The sequence below is a fragment of the Sus scrofa genome, chromosome 14 (assembly GCF_054392235.1).
Source record: "Sus scrofa isolate SSC_HxYL_T2T_F1_AM1 chromosome 14, Sscrofa_HxYL_maternal_Yorkshire_Landrace_v2.0, whole genome shotgun sequence".
Taxonomy (NCBI): domain Eukaryota; kingdom Metazoa; phylum Chordata; class Mammalia; order Artiodactyla; family Suidae; genus Sus; species Sus scrofa.
In genome coordinates this window covers 143,673,526-143,697,714 of record NC_139396.1, presented here as the reverse complement: position 1 = coordinate 143,697,714, position 24,189 = coordinate 143,673,526, and the positions used below count along the sequence as shown (strand labels likewise).

At 38.0% G+C, this 24,189-nt stretch overlaps 1 protein-coding gene across 2 annotated transcripts in view; it reads right to left on the bottom strand.

Moving 5' to 3' along the window:
• Positions 1–24,189, bottom strand: part of SMC3 (structural maintenance of chromosomes 3) — a 39,284-nt gene that overhangs the window by 8,011 nt on the left and 7,084 nt on the right. Inside the window, exons 4-20 of one of the 2 annotated variants that reach the window (XM_084994263.1) lie at positions 22,142–23,246; positions 18,767–18,838; positions 18,046–18,125; positions 17,707–17,785; positions 15,978–16,095; positions 14,668–14,843; positions 13,813–13,893; positions 13,339–13,503; positions 12,918–13,039; positions 11,701–11,914; positions 7,645–7,748; positions 7,095–7,194; positions 6,607–6,767; positions 6,151–6,292; positions 4,102–4,252; positions 2,172–2,324; positions 1–152 (exon numbers count right to left, since the gene is read on the bottom strand). In XM_084994263.1, the coding sequence (XP_084850389.1) occupies positions 1–152; positions 2,172–2,324; positions 4,102–4,252; positions 6,151–6,292; positions 6,607–6,767; positions 7,095–7,194; positions 7,645–7,748; positions 11,701–11,914; positions 12,918–13,039; positions 13,339–13,503; positions 13,813–13,893; positions 14,668–14,843; positions 15,978–16,095; positions 17,707–17,785; positions 18,046–18,053 (1,926 nt within the window). In that variant the 5' untranslated portion in view covers positions 18,054–18,125; positions 18,767–18,838; positions 22,142–23,246. The remainder of the gene's footprint in view (positions 153–2,171; positions 2,325–4,101; positions 4,253–6,150; positions 6,293–6,606; positions 6,768–7,094; positions 7,195–7,644; positions 7,749–11,700; positions 11,915–12,917; positions 13,040–13,338; positions 13,504–13,812; positions 13,894–14,667; positions 14,844–15,977; positions 16,096–17,706; positions 17,786–18,045; positions 18,126–18,766; positions 18,839–22,141; positions 23,247–24,189) is intronic. The other variant, XM_005671452.4, reaches the window with a different exon arrangement.

Sequence of the window (24,189 nt, the reverse complement as noted above, 5' to 3'; positions counted from 1 at the left end):
CTTGGGCATAAAGGTTTTCTCTGACTGCTGCCTCTTCTCTTTCAGCATCTTCATTTCTGATAATATGCTATCTCTAGATGCTTTAAATTTCCTTTGCTGGGTCTCTATCTGCTGCATTTGGTTCATCAGCTGATCAATTTCATTATTAATCCATATACAAGGCTAAGGAAAATTCTCTTCAGTGCCTATTAACATAACATTGTGTATCCCCTTCCTTTTCTTTACCCCTAAAGAAAAGCTATTACCAAAAATTTATGGACTATAACAAGGCTGAATTAAATACTACACTAAATGTGTTTAGTTACAAAAGAAGCTTAAAACATCTGATGTCCCCACTTCTCTCTCAAAACAACATACATACTATTTTACTAAGTGCTATAAAAAAATCTTGGGAAGCCTAAATGAAGCAAAATGAAATATACCTACAGGAGTTCCCGTCGTGGCGCAGTGGTTAACAAATCCGACTAGGAACCATGAGGTTGCGGGTTCGATCCCTGCCCTTGCTCAGTGGGTTAAGGATCCAGCGTTGCCATGAGCTGCGGTGTAGGCTGCAGACTCGGCTCGGATCCCGCGTTGCTGTGGCTCTGGCGTAGGCCGGCAGCTACAGCTCCGATTGGACCCCTAGCCTGGGAACCTCCATATGCCGCGGGAGCGGCCCAAGAAATGGCAAAAAAACAAAACACACACACACGAAAATGGCATTGGAAATATACCTACATATTATTTTTTCATTCAACGAACATTTACTATATAACATTATGCTTAAAGCACTATATATGGGAGTTGGGTATGAAGGTCTTGCCCAATGTAGAATAACTGCACCTAGTTAGATTATCAAATACAGGAAGGCAGCTGGTGCATGCTATCAATACCTTTCTTTTTCTTAGTCTTTCCCCATGCTTTCTTTGTGCTCACATCTTGCCAACTTTGGGCAGTTCTCAAAGTATACTATGCATAAGTATACTATACGTAAGTCAAACCTAAGATGTTTATTTACATTTTTCTCTGTGCTTTTGCTGCAACTTATGGCAAAGAAGCTATAAACTCATTTTCTTGGCCATGCCTGTGGCATGTGGAAGGGATCATGGACCAGGGATAAAACCCCATGCCACAACAGTGACCCAACACCCTGCAGTGATAATGCCAGATCCTTAACCCACTGCACCACAAGAGAACTCCTAGACTCCCATTTTTTTTTTCCTTTTTAGGGCCACACCTAATGGCATATGGCAATTCCCAGGCTAGGGGATGAATCAAAGCTGCAGATGCTGGTCTATGCCACAGCCACAGCAACAACAGATCTGAGCAAAATCTGTGACCTATGCTGCACTCTGCAGCAACGCTGGATTCTTACCCGCTGAATGAGGCCAGGGATTGACTGCACCTTCATGGATACTAGTAGGGTTCTTAACCTGCTGCTGAGCCATTACAGGAACTTTACATTCTTATAAAGCCAGTCTCAATAAAGAATATCCTAATGAAACAGTAAAATTATTTTCACTGCGTAAATACCTGCATTTTAAATATTGTGTGACAAAATGCAAAAAATACATAAAGTACGTTTGCCTTATACCATGGTTGTTTTAAGAAAATGCACATGCACAACTGTGCTGTGAGCCAAAACTGGTCAGTCTTCATAGAACACTGTTTTTATTTGAAAAAACTGAGAGAACTATGGTTACTGAGACTTGGATTTTGATGGCCATTTCCTCCACTAATACCCAATGTGAGCCAAATGATCTCAAGATAATAAAATCTAATGAACATTTTTCAACCCTTATATACTTAACTTCTATGTAGTATGTGGCATTCCTGACACTGCTCTTCAGTCTTCCACTGAAATACTATCCTGGTTTTCTGACTGACCAATCCTCCTAAGGTTCCTCTATAACCTTAAATTTTAGCATACCTCAGGTTCTTTTCTCTTAGAAGTAGACTCACTGCTATTAGCTATTTAACAGTTAAGCCAAGGATGTCCAAATAGTTTTTTGTTTTCTCCCTATCTTAAGTTAAAGAGACATATAGCATAAGCTTCTGTGCTTAAATAAAAGTCAAAGACATGGGATATTTTTCCCCACTGTATATGAGAAAACACATCTAACATGCAAAAGATTCTATATTCCAACCAAAATGCAGTTCTTTCTTTACATCAGAACAAGATAAAAAGATATTTTCAATATTTCTGCGCAGGTTTTCATTGAGCTTTGCTTCAAGTTCACCTAGTTCTTCTTCTGCTTTTCTAACATCTTTTTGTAATTCAAGTCTAGACTTCCTTGTATCATAATAGCCTCCAGTTAAAGCACCCCGATGACTAACTTGGTCACCTAAAAACAAAAGAAAGGTAGTAATTCTGTATAATAACTTCTTTATTCAACAATAAATTAATAATCAAATGACAAATGTAAAGGCTTTACCTATTTAATTAGAATTACTAAGTTAAAAGTTTAAGCCACTTTGGAAAAAATTTTGCTTTCCAATATGAAAAAGTGCATTTAAAAAATACACCTTCTAGGTGAGCTTGAATATCTACCATAAAGGAAAGAAGTGCTGAAGACTAATAGGAACAAGTCAACAGGACACAAGCCCTAGCTTAGAATTCCTACTGGCCATACTTGGGAAAATTTAAAAATCAGAAATAATAATGGCAATGTGTGAATACACTGAATAAAAATTAAAAATCCACAAATCACAATAATACATTAAAAAAAGGACAGGGCTCTTCTTTACATAATAGTGAAAGCAATCATGGAATTTAAGAATCACCACTTTGAAACCCTCAATGTATTAACCGAGTCAGGCAAGGGTCACCAAAGGATGCTAAACCACTGGTAAAACAAGTTTTTGGAAAACCTAATATTGATGTATTCTCAAAGGATAATCTCACATACCACTTACTGATTACAAAGGGGAAAAAGCTTCTTTACAACCAAGATTTGCTAGTAGGCATCTGTGACAGTGCACACTTTGTGTTCACAATAGGAAGTACACATCACTCATTTCAAGAATGCTTATCCTAAACCTAATGAATCGAATAAGACAAATCCAGAAAACAAAACTTTTTTCAAGAAAGTCAATTTCTAAGGGTGGGAAGGAATAGGAGGAATTGTCCTGTACTGAAACTGAAAGAATCTAAAGAGAAAGTATTCCATGCATCCTTGTTGGATCCTAGACAGAAAAATATTTTAGGACAATTAAGAAAACTTGAATGTACTTTTTAAATGATGTAATTGGATTAATATTAAATTTCTTAGCTATAACAATGATCTATGACTATAAAGGAGAATGTCCTTATTCTTAGGAAACACATGCTTAACTTTTAGAGATGAAGTTTCACAATTTTTATGACTTATTTTCAGATGGTTCAAAACAACAAAAACTTCTAAACATATAGAGGTAAAGCTTCTTTCATTAACAAACTACAAAGAGAAGGAAAATACAGAAAACGAAGGTGAACGAACCAATATACCAGAGGTTTTTAACCCAAATTCTGATAAAATTTAGGAGAACCATTGCTAAATCTCATGGTTTTTTTTCCTTTCTTTTCCTTTTAGGGCCACATCTGCAGCATATGGAAGTTCCCAGGCTAGGGGTTGAATTGGAGCTAAGCTGCTGGCCTACGCCAGAGCCATGGCACTGCCAGATCTAAGCCTTGCCTGCAACCTACACCACAGCTCATGGCAACGCCAGATCCTTAACCCACTGTGAGAGGCCAGGGACTGAACCCGATCCTCATGGATACTAGTTGTATGTGTTTCTACTGAGCCACAAGGGGAACTCCAAAATTTTTGAATACCTTAAAGAATAAATTACTAACATATTTTAAAAAATAACAATGCCAATGTAACTGGTGTCTTTTGTAATCCAAAGCTATTTTATATACTCAAAAATATTTTGAAAAGGGTCCATAGGCTTCACCAAAAACCAAAAAGAGTTCATGGTACAAAAAAGATTAAGAAACCTTACTAGAGAATAAATGATTATACTTGAATAAATTTGGATAAACCAACTATATTAAAAATGAGAAATAAATGGACATGAATTTCAAACACTCTTAAAACTAAAATGGAATCTATTTACTCAAAGTTAAGAATTATTACAAACCTTCCAGGGTAATGCAGTCCATTGTGAAAGCACGGGCCAACTGGGTTGAAACTTCCATACTACGACAAATAAGTGTTTTTCCAAACACATGTTTGAAAGCCTTGTCAAATCTGGGATTGTACCTCAATTTACTTATCATAGGAATAGCATCCTGAAAAATGAATATTTTGTTAACAAAGAGACCATAACACAATTAAAATGTCTTAGCAGAATTATGAATAACATCTTTATGAAATACAAATAAACACAAATGTCTTCATACTTTTATATTAATGTTTCCATATGATTGGTAAAACACTGAAAATGTTAGAAAAATCACTCTATTGAAAAATCTTAGAAATTGTGCTCATGTAAATCATCCAGGTTTTCAATACTAGAACACAGTGATAAAGACCTTAGTGGCTCTGGAGCCAGACTGCTCAAGTTCAAATCCCAGTTCTGCCACTCAGATGTGTGCTCTGGACAAACTACTTAACTTTTCTATATAACAGTTATTTTATTTACAAAACTGTAATAAAAATACTACCTTAATGACAACGTTAAGACAAGGTGAGTTACGGAGTTCTCACTGTGGCTCAGAAGTGAACCTGACTAGTATCCATAAGGATGTGGGTTCAATCCCTGGCCCCACTCAGTGGGTTAAGGATCCAGTGTTGCCATGACCTGGAGTATAGGTCACAGACACAGGTAAGGTCTGGCACTGCTGTGGCTGTGATGTAGGCTGGCAGCTGTAGCTCCGATTAAACCCCTAGCCTGGGAACTTCCATATGCTGCACCTGTGCTTCCCCCCACACACACCAAAAAAGACTAGGTGAGTTATATATGTGAAACTCTTAGGATAGCACCTGTCAAATAGAAGGGCTAAATGTAAACTACTAGTGTTTCCTCAAAATATTTTCATTTTATTTTTATCTAAGTTGGATATTCAGAAAAATAACTTTTCAAATAAAATTTTTCCCCTCTCTCCTAAACTGTCAGAACAGAATTCAAAATTAGGAAATACATTCTACATACAGAAAAATACCATAAATATGTTAAGCCTAAATTAGTAATTACAAAGTGAACACCAATATAGCCACCATGTACGACAAGAAAGAAAATACATCCAGAAGCCATGTGTGTAGCTCTTTCCTAATCACAGTGGTTACTTCTAATGGTTACCTGCTAGAGGTTACCACTATTATAACTTTTGTGGTAATCGCGTCCTTGCACTTTCTTGTTCTATCATACTAAGTTTACTTTTTAGTAAAAAGGGAATCATACTACATGCATTCTTTTGTGTCTTGCTTTATTCACATATCACATATGACTCAATTTATTCTAAAACTTCAAAGACAATTTATAGATTTAAAAGGAAAAAAAAAGTCAACCAATTAAACAGCTTATAAGACTCTCACTGTTCCTTTTAAATTGTAGATCATTCTCATAGGATTTTAGCTTTAACCTTAAAAAATAGTGAGAGTTGCTACTACTATCAACATTTTGAAGCCAAACACCTAAAAGCAATTACATTTTTTCAAGAATGATATCTAAGGGAATATTTTTAATTCAAGTATAGTTAATTTACAAGGTTGACTTGTACAAGGGAATATTTTTAATCTGTTTAAAAAGTATAGCCACTAATATCAAAAGCAACATTATGCTTTCAGACTCTATCATCTTGCTAGACACTTCTAACTTTAAACGATTTGAAAAAGTATATTCGGAAAACCTTAATATATTCACTTTAAAGTGATAGTTCCTCAGGAAATTCTTTTCCAACTATTTAATCTTAACTTTATCTAAGATACACTCTCAACATATCCTGTACTTAATATATTTTAACAGTTTCCGCTTTTTAAAATGGCTTGTTTTATGTCTTGGCTGGGACCTCTATCTCTATCTCCCTTCCCTTCTTCACCCAGCACTGACTATGCTCTACAGTAAGAAAGGCCTATTTATCTCACAGACCATGTGAATCCCAATGTATAGTGCCCATGCACTAGCATGTGCTAAACACAAGAAAAAACTTACTGAAAGAAAGGCAGACTTTAACACACATCAACTCACATTGGTTTCAGGATAGGCAGTATCCCTGACATCTAACTTGTTAAGAGGCAGAAAAGTAACCTCTCCAGGAAGGTTCATTTTATTAAACTCCATCAAAATCTTCGTGCTGACTTCATCTGAATCAACAATGTGATAAAATAACCTACATGTAAACAGAACAACACGTCTAAAGTGCTGTAAACATTTAAGCAAACAATTTACTTTTTTTCTATGCAATCTTATTTGTATGGGGGAGAGCAAATCCAATCGAGAGTGAAAAAGTACAAAAAGGGGAAATTTTAGCTTTTACAGTTAGAAACAACACTTAGCATGTATATCTTTAATTAAAAAAATGAGTAACTAAGGATACAGGATGATATTGGGAGACATAATGTAGTAAAACTACAAAGAGTTGTTTCTTGGGTTACCCGTATTCCCTCTTTCCTTTAAAAATTCAAAACAACAAAAAAATCTTACCGGTTTCCAGCAGTGACTTCCACACATGTGTAGAAAGCAGGCTCACATTCAAAGTTATTCATCACAATACCATGATAGCCATTCTGAACATGTTGGTTTATTCCTTTTCGACGAAAGTGGTCTAGTACTTTGTTGATGCTGTCTATTCCATTTAAAATGGCCTATTTAGAAGTGAAAAATATTAAAATATTGCCAATGGTACTTCTGCTGGTAAGAACTCATTACTCTATACAGTAAAAAATATACTAGATTAAACACTCTCTCCAAAAACAGGTCACTCCCTTGAAATATGCCAACTACGTGCAATATCTTATATGTTCCGACATTCGCATTAAAAATGAAAAGTGCTATCTTTACTAGCAAATGTACTTAAATAATACCCATGGTTTCATAAGACAAGTAATTTGCAGTCTTCTCTTCAAAGCTAATACATTCTTGTCCAATAACTGACTCAATGAAAACTAAGGTAACGAAAAGAACCTGCGAACCTTTCCTGTTGCCGCTCTAAGAAGTTGCTGTTTCTTTTCTAGATCTTCTCTTTTAGCAGCAAGTGCTTGCTGTTCTGCATTCTCCTCTCGCCACAAGTAACTAATAAATAAAAATTAGACTGTCTTTAATTTTAAAAGCATTAAGACAATGCACCAAAAGTATACAATTTTGAGTAGGTACTGAAATTAAATTTTAATAATTTATAACTTAAATACCACTTAACAGCCAGTAACAAGTATTACTCAAAAAAATATTAAAGAAGGAGTTCCCATCATAGCTCAGCAGAAATGAATCCAACTAGGAACCATGAGGTTGTGGGTTTGATCTGGGGCCTCACTCAGTGGGTTAAGGATCTGGCATTGCCGTGAGCTGTGGCGCAGGTCGCAGACAAGGCTCGGATCTCGACTGCTGTGGCTGTGGCGCAGGCCGGCAGCTGTAGCTCCAATTAGATCCCTAGCCTGGGAACCTCCATATGCCACGAGTGTGGCCCTAAAGAGACAAAAAAATAAATAAATAAAAAAAATAAAGAATATTTCAGTCTATACTAACTTTCTTTCACTTTGTAATTCATCTTTCTTATTTTTTACTTCATAGTATTTTCTGTCCAGTTCTTCTACTCGAGCTTTGACTTCATTAAGATCCTGATCAAGTTTCTATGAAAATAAAAACAACTCAAATTTAAAATCCACCTTCATATAAAGTAATCCATAGTGACAGAAAGCAGATCACTTATTACCAGAGGATGGGGGAGGAGGACAGGAAAGAAGCAAGGGAGATATTACCAAGGGGAACAGGAATTATTTGGGGGTGATGAAAAGTTTATATTAATTGTGGCAATGGCTTAACAGGCATATAAACGAATAAACACAATTAATTTGTTCACCACTACTAACTTTGACCTTACTACTTCTCTAACACATAACTCTAAAAGAAGAAAAAACACATTAATAAATTCTCAAAACACTGTAGTGCATACTTTCCATACTGCCCCCTTTCCACACATACACAAGAACACAGGAGACTTAGGAATACACTAAAACGCAAAAGGCTGCTTTGCACAATGTAATCAGCACTGTAATGTCATCTCTACCTACCATAAAGAGCAGAGTTCACTTTCACAATTGGCCATTTTGATACGCTAAACTATGACTGAAATATTGAAAAATAACTTCAAAAAGGAATGAATAAAACCTCTCACTGGAAAAATGTGTGTACGTTAATAGATAACAAGGTCAAGCCACGAAGTCAAGGAAAGACAGGAAATGGTCCAGATTAAGGGTACTAACAGAAACATGACAAATGCAATATATCATCTTAGATTGAATGTTGAATTTTGTTCTCGTCCACCTTTAAGAACTGAATTTAACATGTGTAGCTCCTGGAGTTCCTGTCATGGCACAGCAAAAACGAATCCAACTAGGAACCATGAGGTTGAGGGTTCGATCCCTGGCCTTGCTCAGTGGGTTAAGGATCCAGAGTTGCTGTGAGGTGCGGTGTAGGTCACAGACATGGCTTGAATCTGGCATTGCTGTGGCTCTGGTGAAGGCCGGCAGCAACAGCTTCGATTAGACTGCTAGCTGGGAACCTCTATATGCCGTAGGTACGGCCCTAAAAAGACAAAAACCCAAACGTGTGACTCCTAACAAGAAAGTCCTCCAGGAACTTGAATCACTATTTATATTCAAAAGAAATATCTTTGGGGAGTTCTCTGGTAGCCTAGTGGTTAAGGACCTGGCATTGCTGTTGCTGTGGTTTTGGTTCAGTCCCTGGTCTGGAAATTCCCACATGCTGCAGGTGCAGTCAAAAGTTAAAACAAACAAACATCTTTGGCCTCTACCTTAAAAGACTGGTACACATCTTGGTGGAAGATGTTGATAGTGAGGCAATCTATGCATGTATGAGGGCAGGAGACATAATGGAAATCTCTTAGCCTTCCTCTCAAGTTTGCTGTGAACCTTGATCTAAAAAAAATTGTCTACAATGGCTCAGCATAAACAAACCTGACTATTATCCATGAGGATGTGGGTTTGATCCGTGGTCCTGCTCAGTGGGTTAAGGATCTGGCATGGCTGTGAGCTGTGGTGTAGTCACAGACAGGGCTCAGATCTCCAGCTGCTGTGGCTGTGGTGTAGGCTGGCAGCTGCAGCTCCAATTTGACCCCTAGCCTGGGAACTTCCATATGCTGCAGGTGTGGTCATTTAAAAAAAAAAAAAAAAAAAAGACTAAAAAATATATATTTGGGAGTTCCCATAGTGGCTCAGCAGAAACAAATATGACTAGTAACCATGAGGATGCAAGTTCAATCCCTGGTCTTGCTCAGTGGGTTAAGTAAGGATCTGGTGTTGCTGTGGTACAGGCTGGTGGCTACATAAACATACATTTATCTATTTAAAAAGAAACACTTGATATTTGTTTTTATATGTAAACAATACAAACATTATATATAAAATATTCAAGTATACGCATTTAATATTTTATGCTTTCAGTGGCTTTTTGGATAAACCAAGCATGCCAACTGGTGCAGATCTCATGGGTTAAGAAGCATCTCCCTGAGCATGTATGAATACATTCTCCTCACCCTAAATCTGTCCTACAGACTCCCTTCTCATCACTTCAGTCACCCTCCAACCACCTATATACACCACATATACCACTTAAGAAAGCATTTTTTGGAGTTCTTTTATGGTACAGTGGGTTAAGGATCCGGCATTGTCACTGCAGTGGCTTGGGTCATTACTGTGGCAAAGCTTTGATCCCTGACCTGGGAACTTTTACAGGCCGAGGGCATGGCCAAACAAAACGAAACAAAACATTTTTTTTACCTTTCTCATTTTAAATAATGTAAAATCTTTCTTACTCTGAAAGTGATCTCATCTTCTACTTCAATTGTTAAGGAAATGCTAAACATGCATAGTAAATGTTTAATTCATTTAGAAAATATTATAAAATCACCAATGCTTTAACAACAACAAAAAATACACATTCTGCAGTAAGCTATTAAATTGACAGAAAATTACATTAGAATATAAAAATGGAAAAATTCTGGGAGTTCCTGTGTGGCTCATCAGATCAAGGATCCGGCACTGTTGCTGCAGTGGCTCAGGTCAATGTTCTGGCTTGGGATTGATCCCTGGCCCAGGAACTTCTGCATGCTGAGGGAGCAGCAAAAACTACCACCACCCCCTCAAAAAAAAAAGGAAAAATTTTAAATTACTATAAAGTCATATTTTGGACTTATATGATATCACATTAAAGTTAAGGGCAGGAGTTCCTGTCGTGGCGCAGTGGTTAACGAGTCCAACTAGGAACCATGAGGTTGCGGGTTCGGTCCCTGGCCTTGCTCAGTGGGTTAACGATCCGGCGTTGCCGTGAGCTGTGGTGTAGGTTGCAGACGCGGCTCGGATCCCGCATTGCTGTGGCTCTGGCATAGGCCGGTGGCTACAGCTCCGATTCAACCCCTAGCCTGGGAATCTCCATATGCCGTGGGAGCGGCCCAAGAAATAGCAACAACAACAACAACAACAACAAAAGACAAAAGATAAAGTTAAGGGCAGAGGGGAGAGCCCATCGTGGCTCAGAGGAAACAAATATGATTAGCATCCATGAGGACACAGGTTTGGATCCAGCGTTGCTGTGAGCTGTGGTGTAGGTCACAGAAACGTCTTGGATCTGACGCTGCTGTGCCTGCGGCATAGGCCGGTGGCTACAGCTTCAATTTGACCCCTAGCCTGGGAACCTCCATGTGCCGTGGGTGCAGCCTTAAAAAGACGAAAAATAATAATAATAAAGCTAAGTGCAGAGGAGTTCCTGTCATGGCTCAGCGGTAATGAATTGGACTAGCATCCATGACCACAGGTTTGATCCCTGGCCTTGATCAGTAGGTTGAGGATCCAGCACTGCTGTGAGCTATGGTGTAGGTTGCAGATGTGGCTCAGATCTCAAGTTGCTGTGGCGTAGGACAGCAGCTACAGCTCTGATTTGACCTATAGCCTGGGAACTTCCATAAGCCATGGGTGCAACCCTAAAAAAAAAAAAAAAAAGTTAAGGGTACAGTCCAAGTACATACTACAATTCATAAAAATACTTTAAAAAATATATTCGATCTTTTTTTTTTTTTTTTTGGTCTTTTTGCTATTTCTTAGGCCGCTCCCACAGCATATGGAGGTTCCCAGGCTAGGGGTCCAATCGGAGCTGTAGCCGACAGCCTATGCCAGAGCCACAGCAACACGGGATCTGAGCTGCATCTGCAACCTATACCACAGCTCACAGAAACGCTGGATCCTTAACCCACTGAGCAAGGCCAGGGATTGAACCCGCAACCTCATGGTTCCTAGTTGGATTCGTTAACCACTGCGCCACGACGGGAACTCCTGTTTTTTTTTTTTTTGGACAATCTTTGACATGGAAAAAATATTCTTAAAAAACATTCTTCAAAAAAGAGAACTACTGTATATATAATACTAAATTGTACTGGTCTTATCTAAGTATGTACCTATCTTGCATATTTCAAGAGTACCATATAAACTATTCAAAAATAAAGAAATAAAGCTGCACATTTTCACGCCCTTCTGAAAGACTTCACAAAGCAGCCATAAAAATTCTTACATTATACTGCTCCAGATTTTTCTCTTTATTTGCCTCAGTGTCCTCCAAATCCTTATGTATAGCAGCAATTTGTCTTTTCTTGTCATTAATAGCCTGATCTAAAGACTTGAGTTCCTTTTTAATCCACTTATCCCTTTCTTCTTTTGATGTAAACTGGCTTCCTCGACCCTGCTTTGCATAAAGGTCCGTTCTTTCCTGGGTAGCTTGGGCCAATCTACACAAGACACAAGAGAATGGATTGAAAAAGAGAACAGGAAATAACCAAAGTTATTGCAATCAATACCTCATGAGTACACAGAGACAGTAACCATTTAAAAATTACACACGAAAAGGAATTAGGCATAAAAACCAACTGTTATCTAGCAGAGGTCCTTGGACTAGTTCTCTACAACATTAATTTAACTTGAAAATCACAGTTAATGACAAGTAAAATAGCCCACCTCCAAAGGATTTAAGGTCATTCTAGGTCTCAATTAGTAAATCTCAACAGTTCTAGTACCCCATATCTCAGGAATTTTCAAAAATGCTCCAACTATTTAACTATATAAACATTTTCAACTCCCTACAAGAGAAGACTATGAAGGTTAAAAGGCAAGAAGAAGACAGAGAAAATACAACATACAGAACAAATATTAACACCCAGATAACATAACTTTGTAAAACAGTAAGAAAAAAAAGGGGGGGGGGAGGGCAATGGATATAAAAAAGCAATTCATTAAAATGAATATAAGTGGCATAAAAACATGATAATGTACTAAATTATGAAATCAGTACTAGCAAGTCCATACTATGGATAGATTCTAAAATATCTTGATGTTAAAACATCAAGTATGAAAAGAAAGTGGAAGAATGAACATCCAGCAAGACATAATTTGTGTAAAAAAATAACAGTCATCATGCATGTTTTTAAACCCCAACAACATTTAGGTATGCTACCTTAGTCAAGCTACAAAACCTCCAAGAGCCTCAAGTCTGTCAAATTTATAATGGGGATAATGCGGATCTCCTAGGGCCTTTGAGTACGAAAAAAATGTAGGCAATATGAATATAACAATACTTGGCCCACAGCTGTTGTTTAACATTAGCTGTTAGTTCAAAATGGGCATTATACTTTTGCCGCCCTTAATTACTGTACCTTCTTAACCCAGAGCTATTTAAGGTTCTAAAGAGGAACCATGTAGAAAGTCAGAATTGTTGTTGGAAAAAAAACCCCAGACCTGGCAATTCCTCGCTCTTCTTTTTCTTTTACACTGTTGAATTTAGGTTCTGTTTCTGCCAGTTCTTTCTGTTTTTCTTCTATTTTTTCAAGCAGCTTCTGCCTTTCTTTTAATAAGCGTTTCTGTAAATAAAGCAAGATTAAAAATGCAAACTGCTTAAAAACTTTTGCTTAATTTAGAAGTCTAGCATAAAATATTTTCTCATGAAAAAAATTTATGAGAAAATTGATCCTGCAACACATAGCTAATTTTAAAACATTAATAAAGACAGTACTGAGTTGCAACTTGAATGTAAATTATTTTAATGCACCAAATCGTTCACAAAAATTCAAGCATGCACCCCTGTCACAGAAAAGACTGTCCTCTGCAGTTTCCACTCACCTGAACTTTCAGGTCTTTCATTTTTAGCATTTTAACTTACCCTCTGTTCACTATTGCCTGCTAATTCATCTTGTAAATCCTTGGCTTTAAGCTCCAACTTAGTCCTCTGCTTAATTTGTTCTTGTCTTTCAGCGCTGAGCTGCTCCTTTTCTTCTTTCATAGCTGAAATTTTTGTTTTCAGTTCTCTAACTTGGCGTTCAATATCCTATTCAAAAAGTATCAAATAGATATGAGCCAGACAACTAGAAATACAATAGCAAAATCGGGACACCATTAATGTGTCTCTTCTCTTTCATTTAAACTTTCAGTACTACTAAGTCTTTCCAATACTCAACCCCAGTGACACACTTGAAGTTACCATTCCATAATTCTGGTACGTAATGTTTACTGAAGTCTAACATAACACTGTAAACCAACTATACTTCAATTAAAAAAAAAAAAAAAAAAAAAAAAAAACCAAACCTTTACTGTAGTCAAAAATGTGCATTAACCTAAGCCTAGTTTACAACCTTACCTCCATTTTATCTCTTGCATCCTGCTGGGCATCTCTTAATTGTCTGGATTTTTCTCCACTCGTCTCTCGTTTAGCAGAAAGCTGGAAAAAAAAAACAAAACAAAAAAAAAAAACAAGCTATGTTTTCTAACCCATTTTGTATTTGTTCAATATTTTATAACATCTAGCAAATTTTTAAAAGTATCTGTTAAAATAACCATTTGCTTAAAATTTTTTCCAAAAATTTTAGTGGTTTTAAATAGAAAACACCTGTAGTTTTCAGCATTATCTGAAACAAATTTTTGTACAAAGTATCAGTTAATACTAATTACAAAACACACTTTAAAAAGCCAGGAAAGGAGTTCCCGTTGTGGCACAGTGGAAACGAATCTGACTAGGAACCATGAGGTTGCAGGTTCGATCCCTGGCCTCACTCAGTGGGTTAAGGATCCAGCTTTACTGTGAGCTGTGGTGTAGGTTTCAGCTGTAGCTCTGATTTGACCCCTAGCCTGGGAACCTCCATATGCTGTTGGTGCAGCCCTAAAAAGCAAAAAAAGAGAAGAAAAAAAAAAAAAAAAAGCCAGGGGGTAGAAAAAAAAAAAAACTCATGAAACTTTAAAGCTGGCTTCCTCTCATCCTGGTCTGCCTGTCACCACCTGTAATATTTCAGATACAACTACAGAAAGGACCATGTGGGTCCAGGCGTCTCCTTGGAGTAAGCTGAAAGAGAAAAGTCGCTGAGTAATGAATTCAGTAAGAGGTTTAAAAATTTTGAAGTATGTATTTTAAAATAATTGCAAGGTATACATGTAGTATGAGTTTAACATATTCACAAAAATAAAATTAATGTGAAGTGGCAAAGATTAAATATTTTACCTCATCAAGTTTAGCACGAGTCTCGTTAAGTTCCTGATTGTAAATGGTATATTCCAGGGCTCGTCTCATTTTATCCCACTTCTGATACTGAGCTAGTTCTTCCTTTTCTTCCTCTAAGGTATGTAATCTCTCTTCAATGTATTTTAACAACTCATTGATTTTTTCCCGTTTGCCCTCTTAAAATAAAATGAGACATGGAATTGAATAAAATTTTTATTAAATAAGAATTCTTAAATATACCATGAGTTAATCTTAAGAACTATAGCATTATTTAATATTAGGTGGTAACCAAACCAAAGATACTAAAATGACAATTACAATGCTTTATGGTGAAAAGCATCAGAGAAACTTACACATGACGACACTGATTCTTATATTACATGTAGCAAAGGCCTTCCTCTTCACCCACATTTCTGGCCACCTTCAGCATTTGGAATTCCTGGGCAGGGATCAGATCCCAGGTGCAGTCGCAACTGAAGCCACAGGTGCAGTCACAGCAGATCCTTAACCCACTGTGCCAGGCCAGGGATCAAACCTGTGTCCCAGTGCTCCCAAGACGCCACTGATCCCACTGCGCCAGCGGGAACTCCTAGGCTTCCTTTAAAAACCAGTGTGCCTTCCCACAACATTAAAAAACAAAAATAAAAGCTACCTAACATTTCTGATTCTCAATATTTGTAAAAGCATGATCGATTGATAAACTGAATACCTACTATATTCTAATCATAGTGCTACTTTAATCCTCTACTCACCACCATAAACTATAAAAAAGAATTTCAGACTGGGCAGCTTTGGACCAGGGAAGTCAAATCTAAAATCACAATATCGGGAAATCTTAGACAGATTTTGAGCCCAGGGCTGACTCTAAGCCATGAGAGGACACAGCAGTTGAAAAACAAAGTAGGGTTCCCATAATAAATGTAGTAAGAAGATTTAAGTTCATTATTTCACATTTACTTGCTGCTGAACAACTTAAAACTTGATGCCGACTACTATTCTAACAAATCTGGGGCAGGGGGAGGAATACTTCCAAATTTCTTATTCTAACAATGAGGAGGATGCTAGAGGCACAAAATAATTGACTTACAGGGGCACTTATTATCTCATGTAACAATTCTTTATTCAAAGAGAGAAATTATTGGAAGTCTCAAACCTTAAACTGCCTGAAACTAATTTTCACTCCATTCAGTACATAGGCAAATTATCATATAGTAAACTCCTAAGAATAGACAGCTCCTGAGAATCATAACACAAAGAAAATGTAATTCACAACAAAAAGGATACATAAGGTAGAATCACATTTATTTTACCTGTTTCCTTCATTAAAGAGATGCTTTCTTCTTTTCGTTCATCATATACTCTAGTACCAGCTACTTCTCTTAATAGTTTTAGCCTCTGAGAATCTGGTGCTGTTGCCATCTGGTTGATCTACAAGTTTTAGAAAAATAATTATTACAGAGCTACAGACTGCTCTTTATGAACTCTACCTTGGAAGTATTCACATGCTAAGCTTTAAGTATGAGTCTGAGCTGGGAAACAATGACTAGAGAAGGTCTTGCACTCAAGGAACCTACATTCTAAGTGGGGGGAAAAACATGGTAATGCATACCATTACAGTATAACTGCTATAAAGAAAACAAACCCAGAATAAAGAAATACAGCATAAAGAGTTGGGATGATGGCAATACTCTTGCAGAAGAAGTAGTGGTAGACAGCTTATATGAAATAAGAGCAAAAATTGAAACAATGTAGACCTATGTTGCATATGCGCAAGAAGACTCTTTTAAAGGAATTCTCTTAAGTCTTTTTAAAATCTTGCTCTTAAAGTGAAACACCATACTCTCCCTAATCACTTCTTCTGAATGCTAACTTTCCAACACATAATCTAAAAAAGTCTCCAACATAAAATAAAAAGTGGACATCTTAAAAGGATTTTCCCCTAGTCCAAAACAGCATAATAGTAAACTATAGAGATACTGTAGGATATGTTCTAAGAAAAAAAAATTATCTTAGATGTAGTTAAAATACATGAGGAAACAGGTCAGCTAAAGTATTTAACTCCTAAAAACTATCAAGAATATATACTAAAGGAAAATACTATGTAGCATTATCGTAGATTTCTGGTAATGTAAGTTTTCTAGCATTTTAATTCTGTGATATACTAACAGTGTATTAATTTCAGAAAGCAACTTTTAAATAAAAAAAAAATTTTTTCTTTTGGAGTTTCCATTGTGATGCAACGGAAACGAATCCAACTAGGAAGCATGAGGTTGCAGGTTCAATCCCTGGCCTCGCTCAGTGGGTTAAGGATCTGGCACTGCCAAGGATTTGGCACTGCCATGTGGTAAAAGTCGCAGATGTAGCTTGGATCCTGCATTGCTGTGACTCTGGTGAAGGCCGCATCTGTAGCTCTGATTAGACCCCTAGCCTGGGAACTTCCATAAGCCATGGGTGCAGCCCTAAAAAGCAAAAAAAAAAAAAAAAAATTTAATTGAAAAAAATTTTTTTTAATGGCTGCACCTGCAGCATACATAAGCTCCTGGGCCAAGGATTAAATTCCAGCCAAATCTGAGACCTACACCACAAAGGATCCTTCAACCTGCACTGCACCAGGTCTGGGATTGAACCTATGCCTCCACAGAGACGCAAGCCCTTGCAGTCAGATTCTTAACCACTGTACCACAGCAGGAACTCCAGAAAGTAACTTTTTTCAAATGTGATTTCTATAAAGTTTCTACAATATTCTTAAATATGATTGTGACTTCTATACCAAAAATATCTTCCAGTATAGTATACCTCAGTAAGTGATATAGATCACAAGAAAACAAGATCCACTTAAACAGTTCTGCTGAAATACTTTCATCCCACTATGCAATTGATCTATTTTGTAGTTTACGGTCACATAAAAGGTAATACAAACTTCAGTGCAAAATAAATCAATGAAAACAGAAGACAATAAAATCCATTTTCACTACAACTTAACCACCAGAATTAAATTCATCATTCAATGAATACACTAAGATACATAAATTTTTTTACCTTTCCTTGTTTAACAATATAGTAAGGATTGCTTCGAGAAAAACCAGCACTTTCAAGGAGATTCATCACATCATTTTTCCTGTTGATAAACAATTAAAAAAAATTTTTTCAAATAAATCCAACAATCAGCAAAAAGAGTACACTAACTCCTGAGTTAAGGGGCATGAGTACAGATGAGTTATCAAACTACTTGCTGTAGCAACCTCAGAGAATCTTTTTATATTTATGATCTATACATGGATTTGTTGAACATGAGGCAAATAGAGCTCATATATGAAGTAAAAGAGCATTTTTAACTCTTTTGTCTACAGATTACAAACATAAAGACAAAATGCTTACGTGACCATTTTTTTGTCTAAGAAATACTGATCTTTTTTGGCACCAATAACTCTTCGAAGTGAAACTTCCTCTTTGTCGATCTAAGAAAAAAAGGTAAAAGCCCAAAGTTAAATCTAATAATGAAAGTGGAAACTTTATAGTTAATAAGGTCATTTTAGAGTTCCTTACTAATAATTTTAATTATTTTGAAATTTCAATTATCGCACTAAAAATATGCTATGAATACTCAACTCAATGACAAAGACTTTTCTTTTTTAAGTTTTGTAGGGCTGCATTGAGGCATATTGGAAGTTCCCAGGCTAGTGGTCAAATTGGAGCTGTAGCTGCTGGACTACACCACAGCCACAGCCACACCAAGGCCAAGCCATGTCTCCTCTGGGACCTACACCACAGTTCATGGCAACGCCGATCCTTAACCCACTGAGCAGAGCCAGGGATCAAATCCAAGTCCTCAGGGATATTAGTCAGATTTGCTACCACTGCGCCACGACAGGAACTCTGACAAAGACATTTTTTCACATAAGTTTGCACATTTCCATTTGTTTACCAGAATGTTCATTATAACTTTAAGACAAAATTAGTACATAAGCTATAGTTATCTTAGTACAAACTAAATTATAAAAAGACTGAAGACAGCTATAAATAAATGTTTCAAAACATGGAAAAAAGGTCAATTCCATCAATGAAATTCTCAGCATCATTACAAAAAGCAATTACTCACTGGCAACCGGTTGTCTGAATTGTCAAAAATAATCTCCACAAAAGCAGAAATAACACGAGGACCAGTACCCTCCTAAAACATGAAAAAAATAAATGTGTCATTTAAGTCATGAAAATATCACAAGTGGTGTTTTCATATTCTTTAATTTTTAAAATTTAGTGCATGGTAACAAGCCTGATTCAATGGAGAAAAATTTCTATCAGACTAGTACATATCCCTCTTCCCAAAACAGGAAGGGTTAGGATAACAATACTCAACCAAATAGCTTTTTTTGTCTTTTTAGGGCTGCACTGGCAGCATATGGAGGTTCCCAGGCTAGGGGTTGAATCAGAGCTGTAGCCACTGGCCTACACAGCCACAGCAACACAGGATCCAAGCCACATCTTCGACCTACACCACAGTTCACGGCAGCACTGGATCCTTAACCCACTGAGCATCCTCATGGATGCTAGTCAGGTTCGTTAACGGCTGAGCCATGACAGGAACTCCACAACCAAATAGCTTTTGATTCTGAATTTAAAAATGAGAACTATGCAAGAGATGTCAGAGCTGGGCATACTTTTAGGTCCTATTCTGCAAACCACCTTATTGGAGTACAAGACCTCATAGCTACCCAATTCTACCTATTTGCTTATATATAAAACACTCTGAGGCTTTTCTCCTATAGAACCACCTTAATGCTAAAAAGAAATCCTGGAGTTCCCGTCCTGGCGCAGTGGTTAACAAATCCGACTAGGAACCATGAGGTTGTGGGTTCGGTCCCTGCCCTTGCTCAGTGGGTTAACGATCCGGCGTTGCCGTGAGCTGTGGTGTAGGTTGCAGACGCGGCTCGGATCCCGCGTTGCTGCGGCTCTGGCGTAGGCCGGTGGCTACAGCTCCGATTCAACCCCTAGCCTGGGAATCTCCATATGCCGCGGGAGCGGCCCAAGAAATAGCAACAACAACAACACAACAACAAAAGACAAAAAGACAAAAAAAAAAAAAAAAAAGAGTAAAAAGAAATCCTAATAAATCATGTGATAATTACTGTAACTGTCCTCTTTTTAAACATCTGAGATATTCTACAGTTTTAAATCTATGGAAACATACACATTTAACATGTGTCACATTTAGATCAATTTGTGACCAAACTACTTACACACCAGATAATTTCTAGATTGTGAAAACTATTATTATGTACTAGTTCGATACAATGAAGAACAATACCTACAAAAGTATTTTTCTATATCAATCTGAGAAACCTAAAGAGAGATTTTTCTTTCTTTCTTTTTTTTGTCTTTCTGTATTCTAGGGCTGCTACCGCAGCATGTGGAGCTTCCCAGGCTAGGGGTCCAACTGGAGCTACGGCTGCCGGCCTACACCACAGCCATAGCAACTCGGGATCCGAGCCGTGTCTGTGACCTACACCACAGCTCATGGCAATGCCAGATCCCCAACCCACTGAGCAAGGCCAGGGATTGAACCCGAAACCTCACAGTTCCTAGTCGGATTTGTTAACCACTGAGCCACGACAGGAACTCCAAGAGAGATTTTTCTACAGTGAATCAATCCTGATTACTGAACTAAAAATTCAAATTTGAGTTCCTGCTGTGGCTCAATGGGTTCAGAGCCCAACATGGTATCTGTGAGGATGCAGGTTTGATCCCTGGACTAGCTCAGTAGGCTAAGGAGCCAGCATTGCTATGGCATAGGCTGGCAGCTGCAGCTCCAATTTGACCCCTGGCCTAGGAACTTCCACATGCAACAGGTGTGGCTATAAAGAAAAAAAAAAAAAAAAAAAAATTCAGGAGTTCCTGTCATGGCTCAGTGGTTATGAATCCGACTGGAACCACGAGGTCGAGGGTTCGATTTCTGGCCTTGTTCAGCGGGTTGAGGATCCGGTGTTGCTGTGAGCTGTGGTGTAGGTCACAGATGCAGCTTGGATCTGGCATTGCTGCGGCTCTGGCATAGGCTAGTGGCTACAGCTCCAATTGGACCCCTAGCCTGGAAACCTCCATATGCCGAGGGTGCGGCCCTAGAAAAAGACAAAAAAATTCAAATTTAAGACTGGGAGAAAAAAACATAATGGTTTTAATAAAACCTTCTTCAAGTTCTGGTGCAACAGGATCAGCAGTGTCTCTGGAATGCAGGTTCAATCCCCAGCCTGGCAGAGTGGGTTAAAGATCCAGTGGCATAGGTCACAACTGTGGCATGGATCTGACCCCTGGCCTGGGAGCTCCATGTGCCCCAGGGCAACCAAAAAAGAAAAAAGAAAACCAAAAAACCAACCTTCCTAAGCCTGAGGTACTGTTGAGATATATTGAGATATCTCACTTTCTGGCCTTTTTTGGGGGCTTTTTAGGGCCACACCCACAGCATATGGACGTTCCCAGGGTAGGGGGCCAACCTACACCACAGCTCATGGCAACACTGGATCCTTAACCCACTGAGCAAAGCCAGGAATCAAACCTTTGCCCTCATGGATACTATCAGGTTCATTTCCACTGGCCCATGAAAGGAACTCGTACTTTCCAGTCTTAAAATTATAAACCATGCTTAAAAACCAGAAAGATAGGAGTTCCGTCATGGCGCAGTGGTTACTGAACCCGACCAGGTAGGAACCATGAGGTTGTGGGTTCAAACCCTGGCCTCGCTCAGTGGGTTAAGGATCTGGCGTTGTTGTGAGCTGTGGTGTAGGTCAGACACGGCTCTGATCCTGCGTTGCTGTGGCGTGAGCTGGTGGCTGCAGTTCTGATTAGACCTCTAGCCTGGGAACTTCCATATGCCAAAGGTGAGGCCCTAGAAAAGACAAAAAAAACACAGAAAGACAGATAGCATTTTATCACAGCTTTTTATGCTTTCTTATCCTAAAATTATTTTATTATTCATAATTATCTATTTAAAATTCTAACAACTGTCATTACTATAAATATACTGCCCTTCATATGAGAAAATGTTACCATTTAAGTACAAACATGGTTAAAAACAACTTTACGTTGTTTAGTCTGCAATGGTTGCTTCTCTACACTCCCAATTAACTTATGATCCTAATTCTCAAAGTTTCTAATTCCCAACTTAACTCTTTCCAGCAAACCTGCTTTCAGCCCCTTACCAGACCATACTTTCAATAAAGAATTTACATTTATTTGGAAGACATATCCATTCAAAGGGAACTTGTACAATCTTCTTAATTACCATTATATAAAAATTAAGCCTTTATCCTGTATTAATATAGTAGACTAAATTTCACAGCAGAACACCACACATTAAAAGAGAGACTGACTGCGTCATGGTCACAAAGGATCTGAAACTTGAACAAATAACTGTTCACCAGAATTGACAATGTATTTTTGGAAGTATTCAACATCAATAATGTGTTAAAGCAGCCTCACTCACATGCAGCAAAGCCAATCGCTGTTCTGGACGAAGATGACTAAATTCATCACTGAGAACAAACTGAATTGCTAGAAATACAAAAATAATTATTAGTACAATCTATAAAAGGATTTATGCCCTATTCATAATTCCCATACTTTCAGAGAATACAGTGTATCAGGTAATGAATGATGTAGATAAAGTAGATTACCTGTTTCATATAAACAAAATAAATGCAGAAAATCTGCCCATACGTCAGACTAATTGGCTAGGAAATGATACTAAAAAAACATTAAAAAGTTTTTTACTGAAACAAAATAAAAAGAGAACACTTAGAAACACAAAAAGATAAGCAGAACTAAGGTATACCTCTTGATCAAAGTATACACTGGTTAGGCTTCATGCTATATTTGCTTTTACCTACTAAAAATAAAGGATATAAATTTTATTTTTTTGGCCATGCCTGCAGCATGCAGAAGTTTCCAGGCCAGGGATCAAACCATACCACAGCAGTGACAATGCCAGATGCTTAACCTACTGAGCAGGGAATTTCTAAATTTTGAAATTTAACAAAATAGGATAAATTCCTATATTCTTAATAGGATATCAAGAGACCTTTGACACTATAAAAAAGAATATGTGTATATATGTGTATCCTCTCCAAGAGATTATGAAATACTTCCATTCCAATACTACTTTTCTCACCATCCCCAAATTACCACCAGTGATGGGGTATAGAGTACTATTTAGATTTGTGAGCATAGAAGGGATAGAACCTTTGCTATTACTAACCCCCACCACCTTTCCTCAAACACTAGTCCAACTGAGAGGTCCAAAATTTTTTCAACCTACTCCTTATACAGTCCGATTCTGTTAAAATATTTTTTCTCTTCCAAAGATTTGCTGGAGTACCCACTGTACCTAGTATCCATGCCTAGTATCCATGAGGATACAGGTTCAATCCCTGGCCGGCTCACTGGGTTGGGGATCTGGTGTTGCCATAAGCTGTAGTGTAGGTTGAAGATGCACCTCAGATCCCGAGTTCCTGTGGCTGTGGTGTAGGCCGGCAGCTATAGCTCCGATTTGACCCTTATCCCAGGAATTTCCATATGCCATGGGTGAAGCCCTAAAAAAAAAAAAAAAAAAAAAAAAAAAAAGAAGTTAACAGAAGCATTACTATTCTTAACTGCATTTTATCTTTAGAGATAATTTTCAAAGCTCTATTTACTATTTTCAAATCAACAACTGTCTTTGTGAGAGCTCCCGTCGTGGCTCAGTGGTTAACGAATCCCACTAGGAACTATGAGGCTGAGGATTCAATCCCTGGCCTTGCTCAGTGGGTTAAGGATCCAGTGTTGCCGTGAGCTGTGGTGTAGGTCACAGACGCGGCTCGGATCCTGTGTTGTTGCGGCTCTGGCGTAGACCTGCGGCTACAGCTCCGATTCAACCCCTAGCCTGGGAGCCTCCATATGCCACAGGAGCAGCCCAAAAAATGGCAAAAACAAAAACAAAAGTCTTTGTTGAGTCTAAAGTTTTTAAACCCCTCCATCTTTTATTAAAATGATTGACTTAAATCAAAGAGATGAGTCATTTTCCAAAACAATATTAACTATTCTACTGCACCCATATTTTCCCTCCCTACCTACATACATTTACATTTATATACAGCACCCAAGTTTATTTTATTATTATTATTATTATTTTTTGTCTTTTTGCCATTTTCCTGGGCTGCTCCCGTGGCATATGGAGGTTCCCAGGCTAGGGGTCTAATCAGAGCTGTAGCTGTAGACCCCACGCCAGAGCCACAGCAACTCGGGATCCGAGCCGCATCTGCGACCTACACCACAGCTCACAGCAACACTGGATCCTTAACCCACTGAGCGAGGCCAGGGATTGAACCCGCAACCTCATGGTTCCTAGTCGGTTTCGTTGACCACTGAGCCACAACGGGAACTCCAGCACCCAAGTTTAGAAAGCACTTCTCTAAGTATTATCTCATCTGACTCTGACTACTGATCTCAGGTATAAGGTAGGCAGGGCAAACATCTGTCTTTAAAATAAAGTAGTAC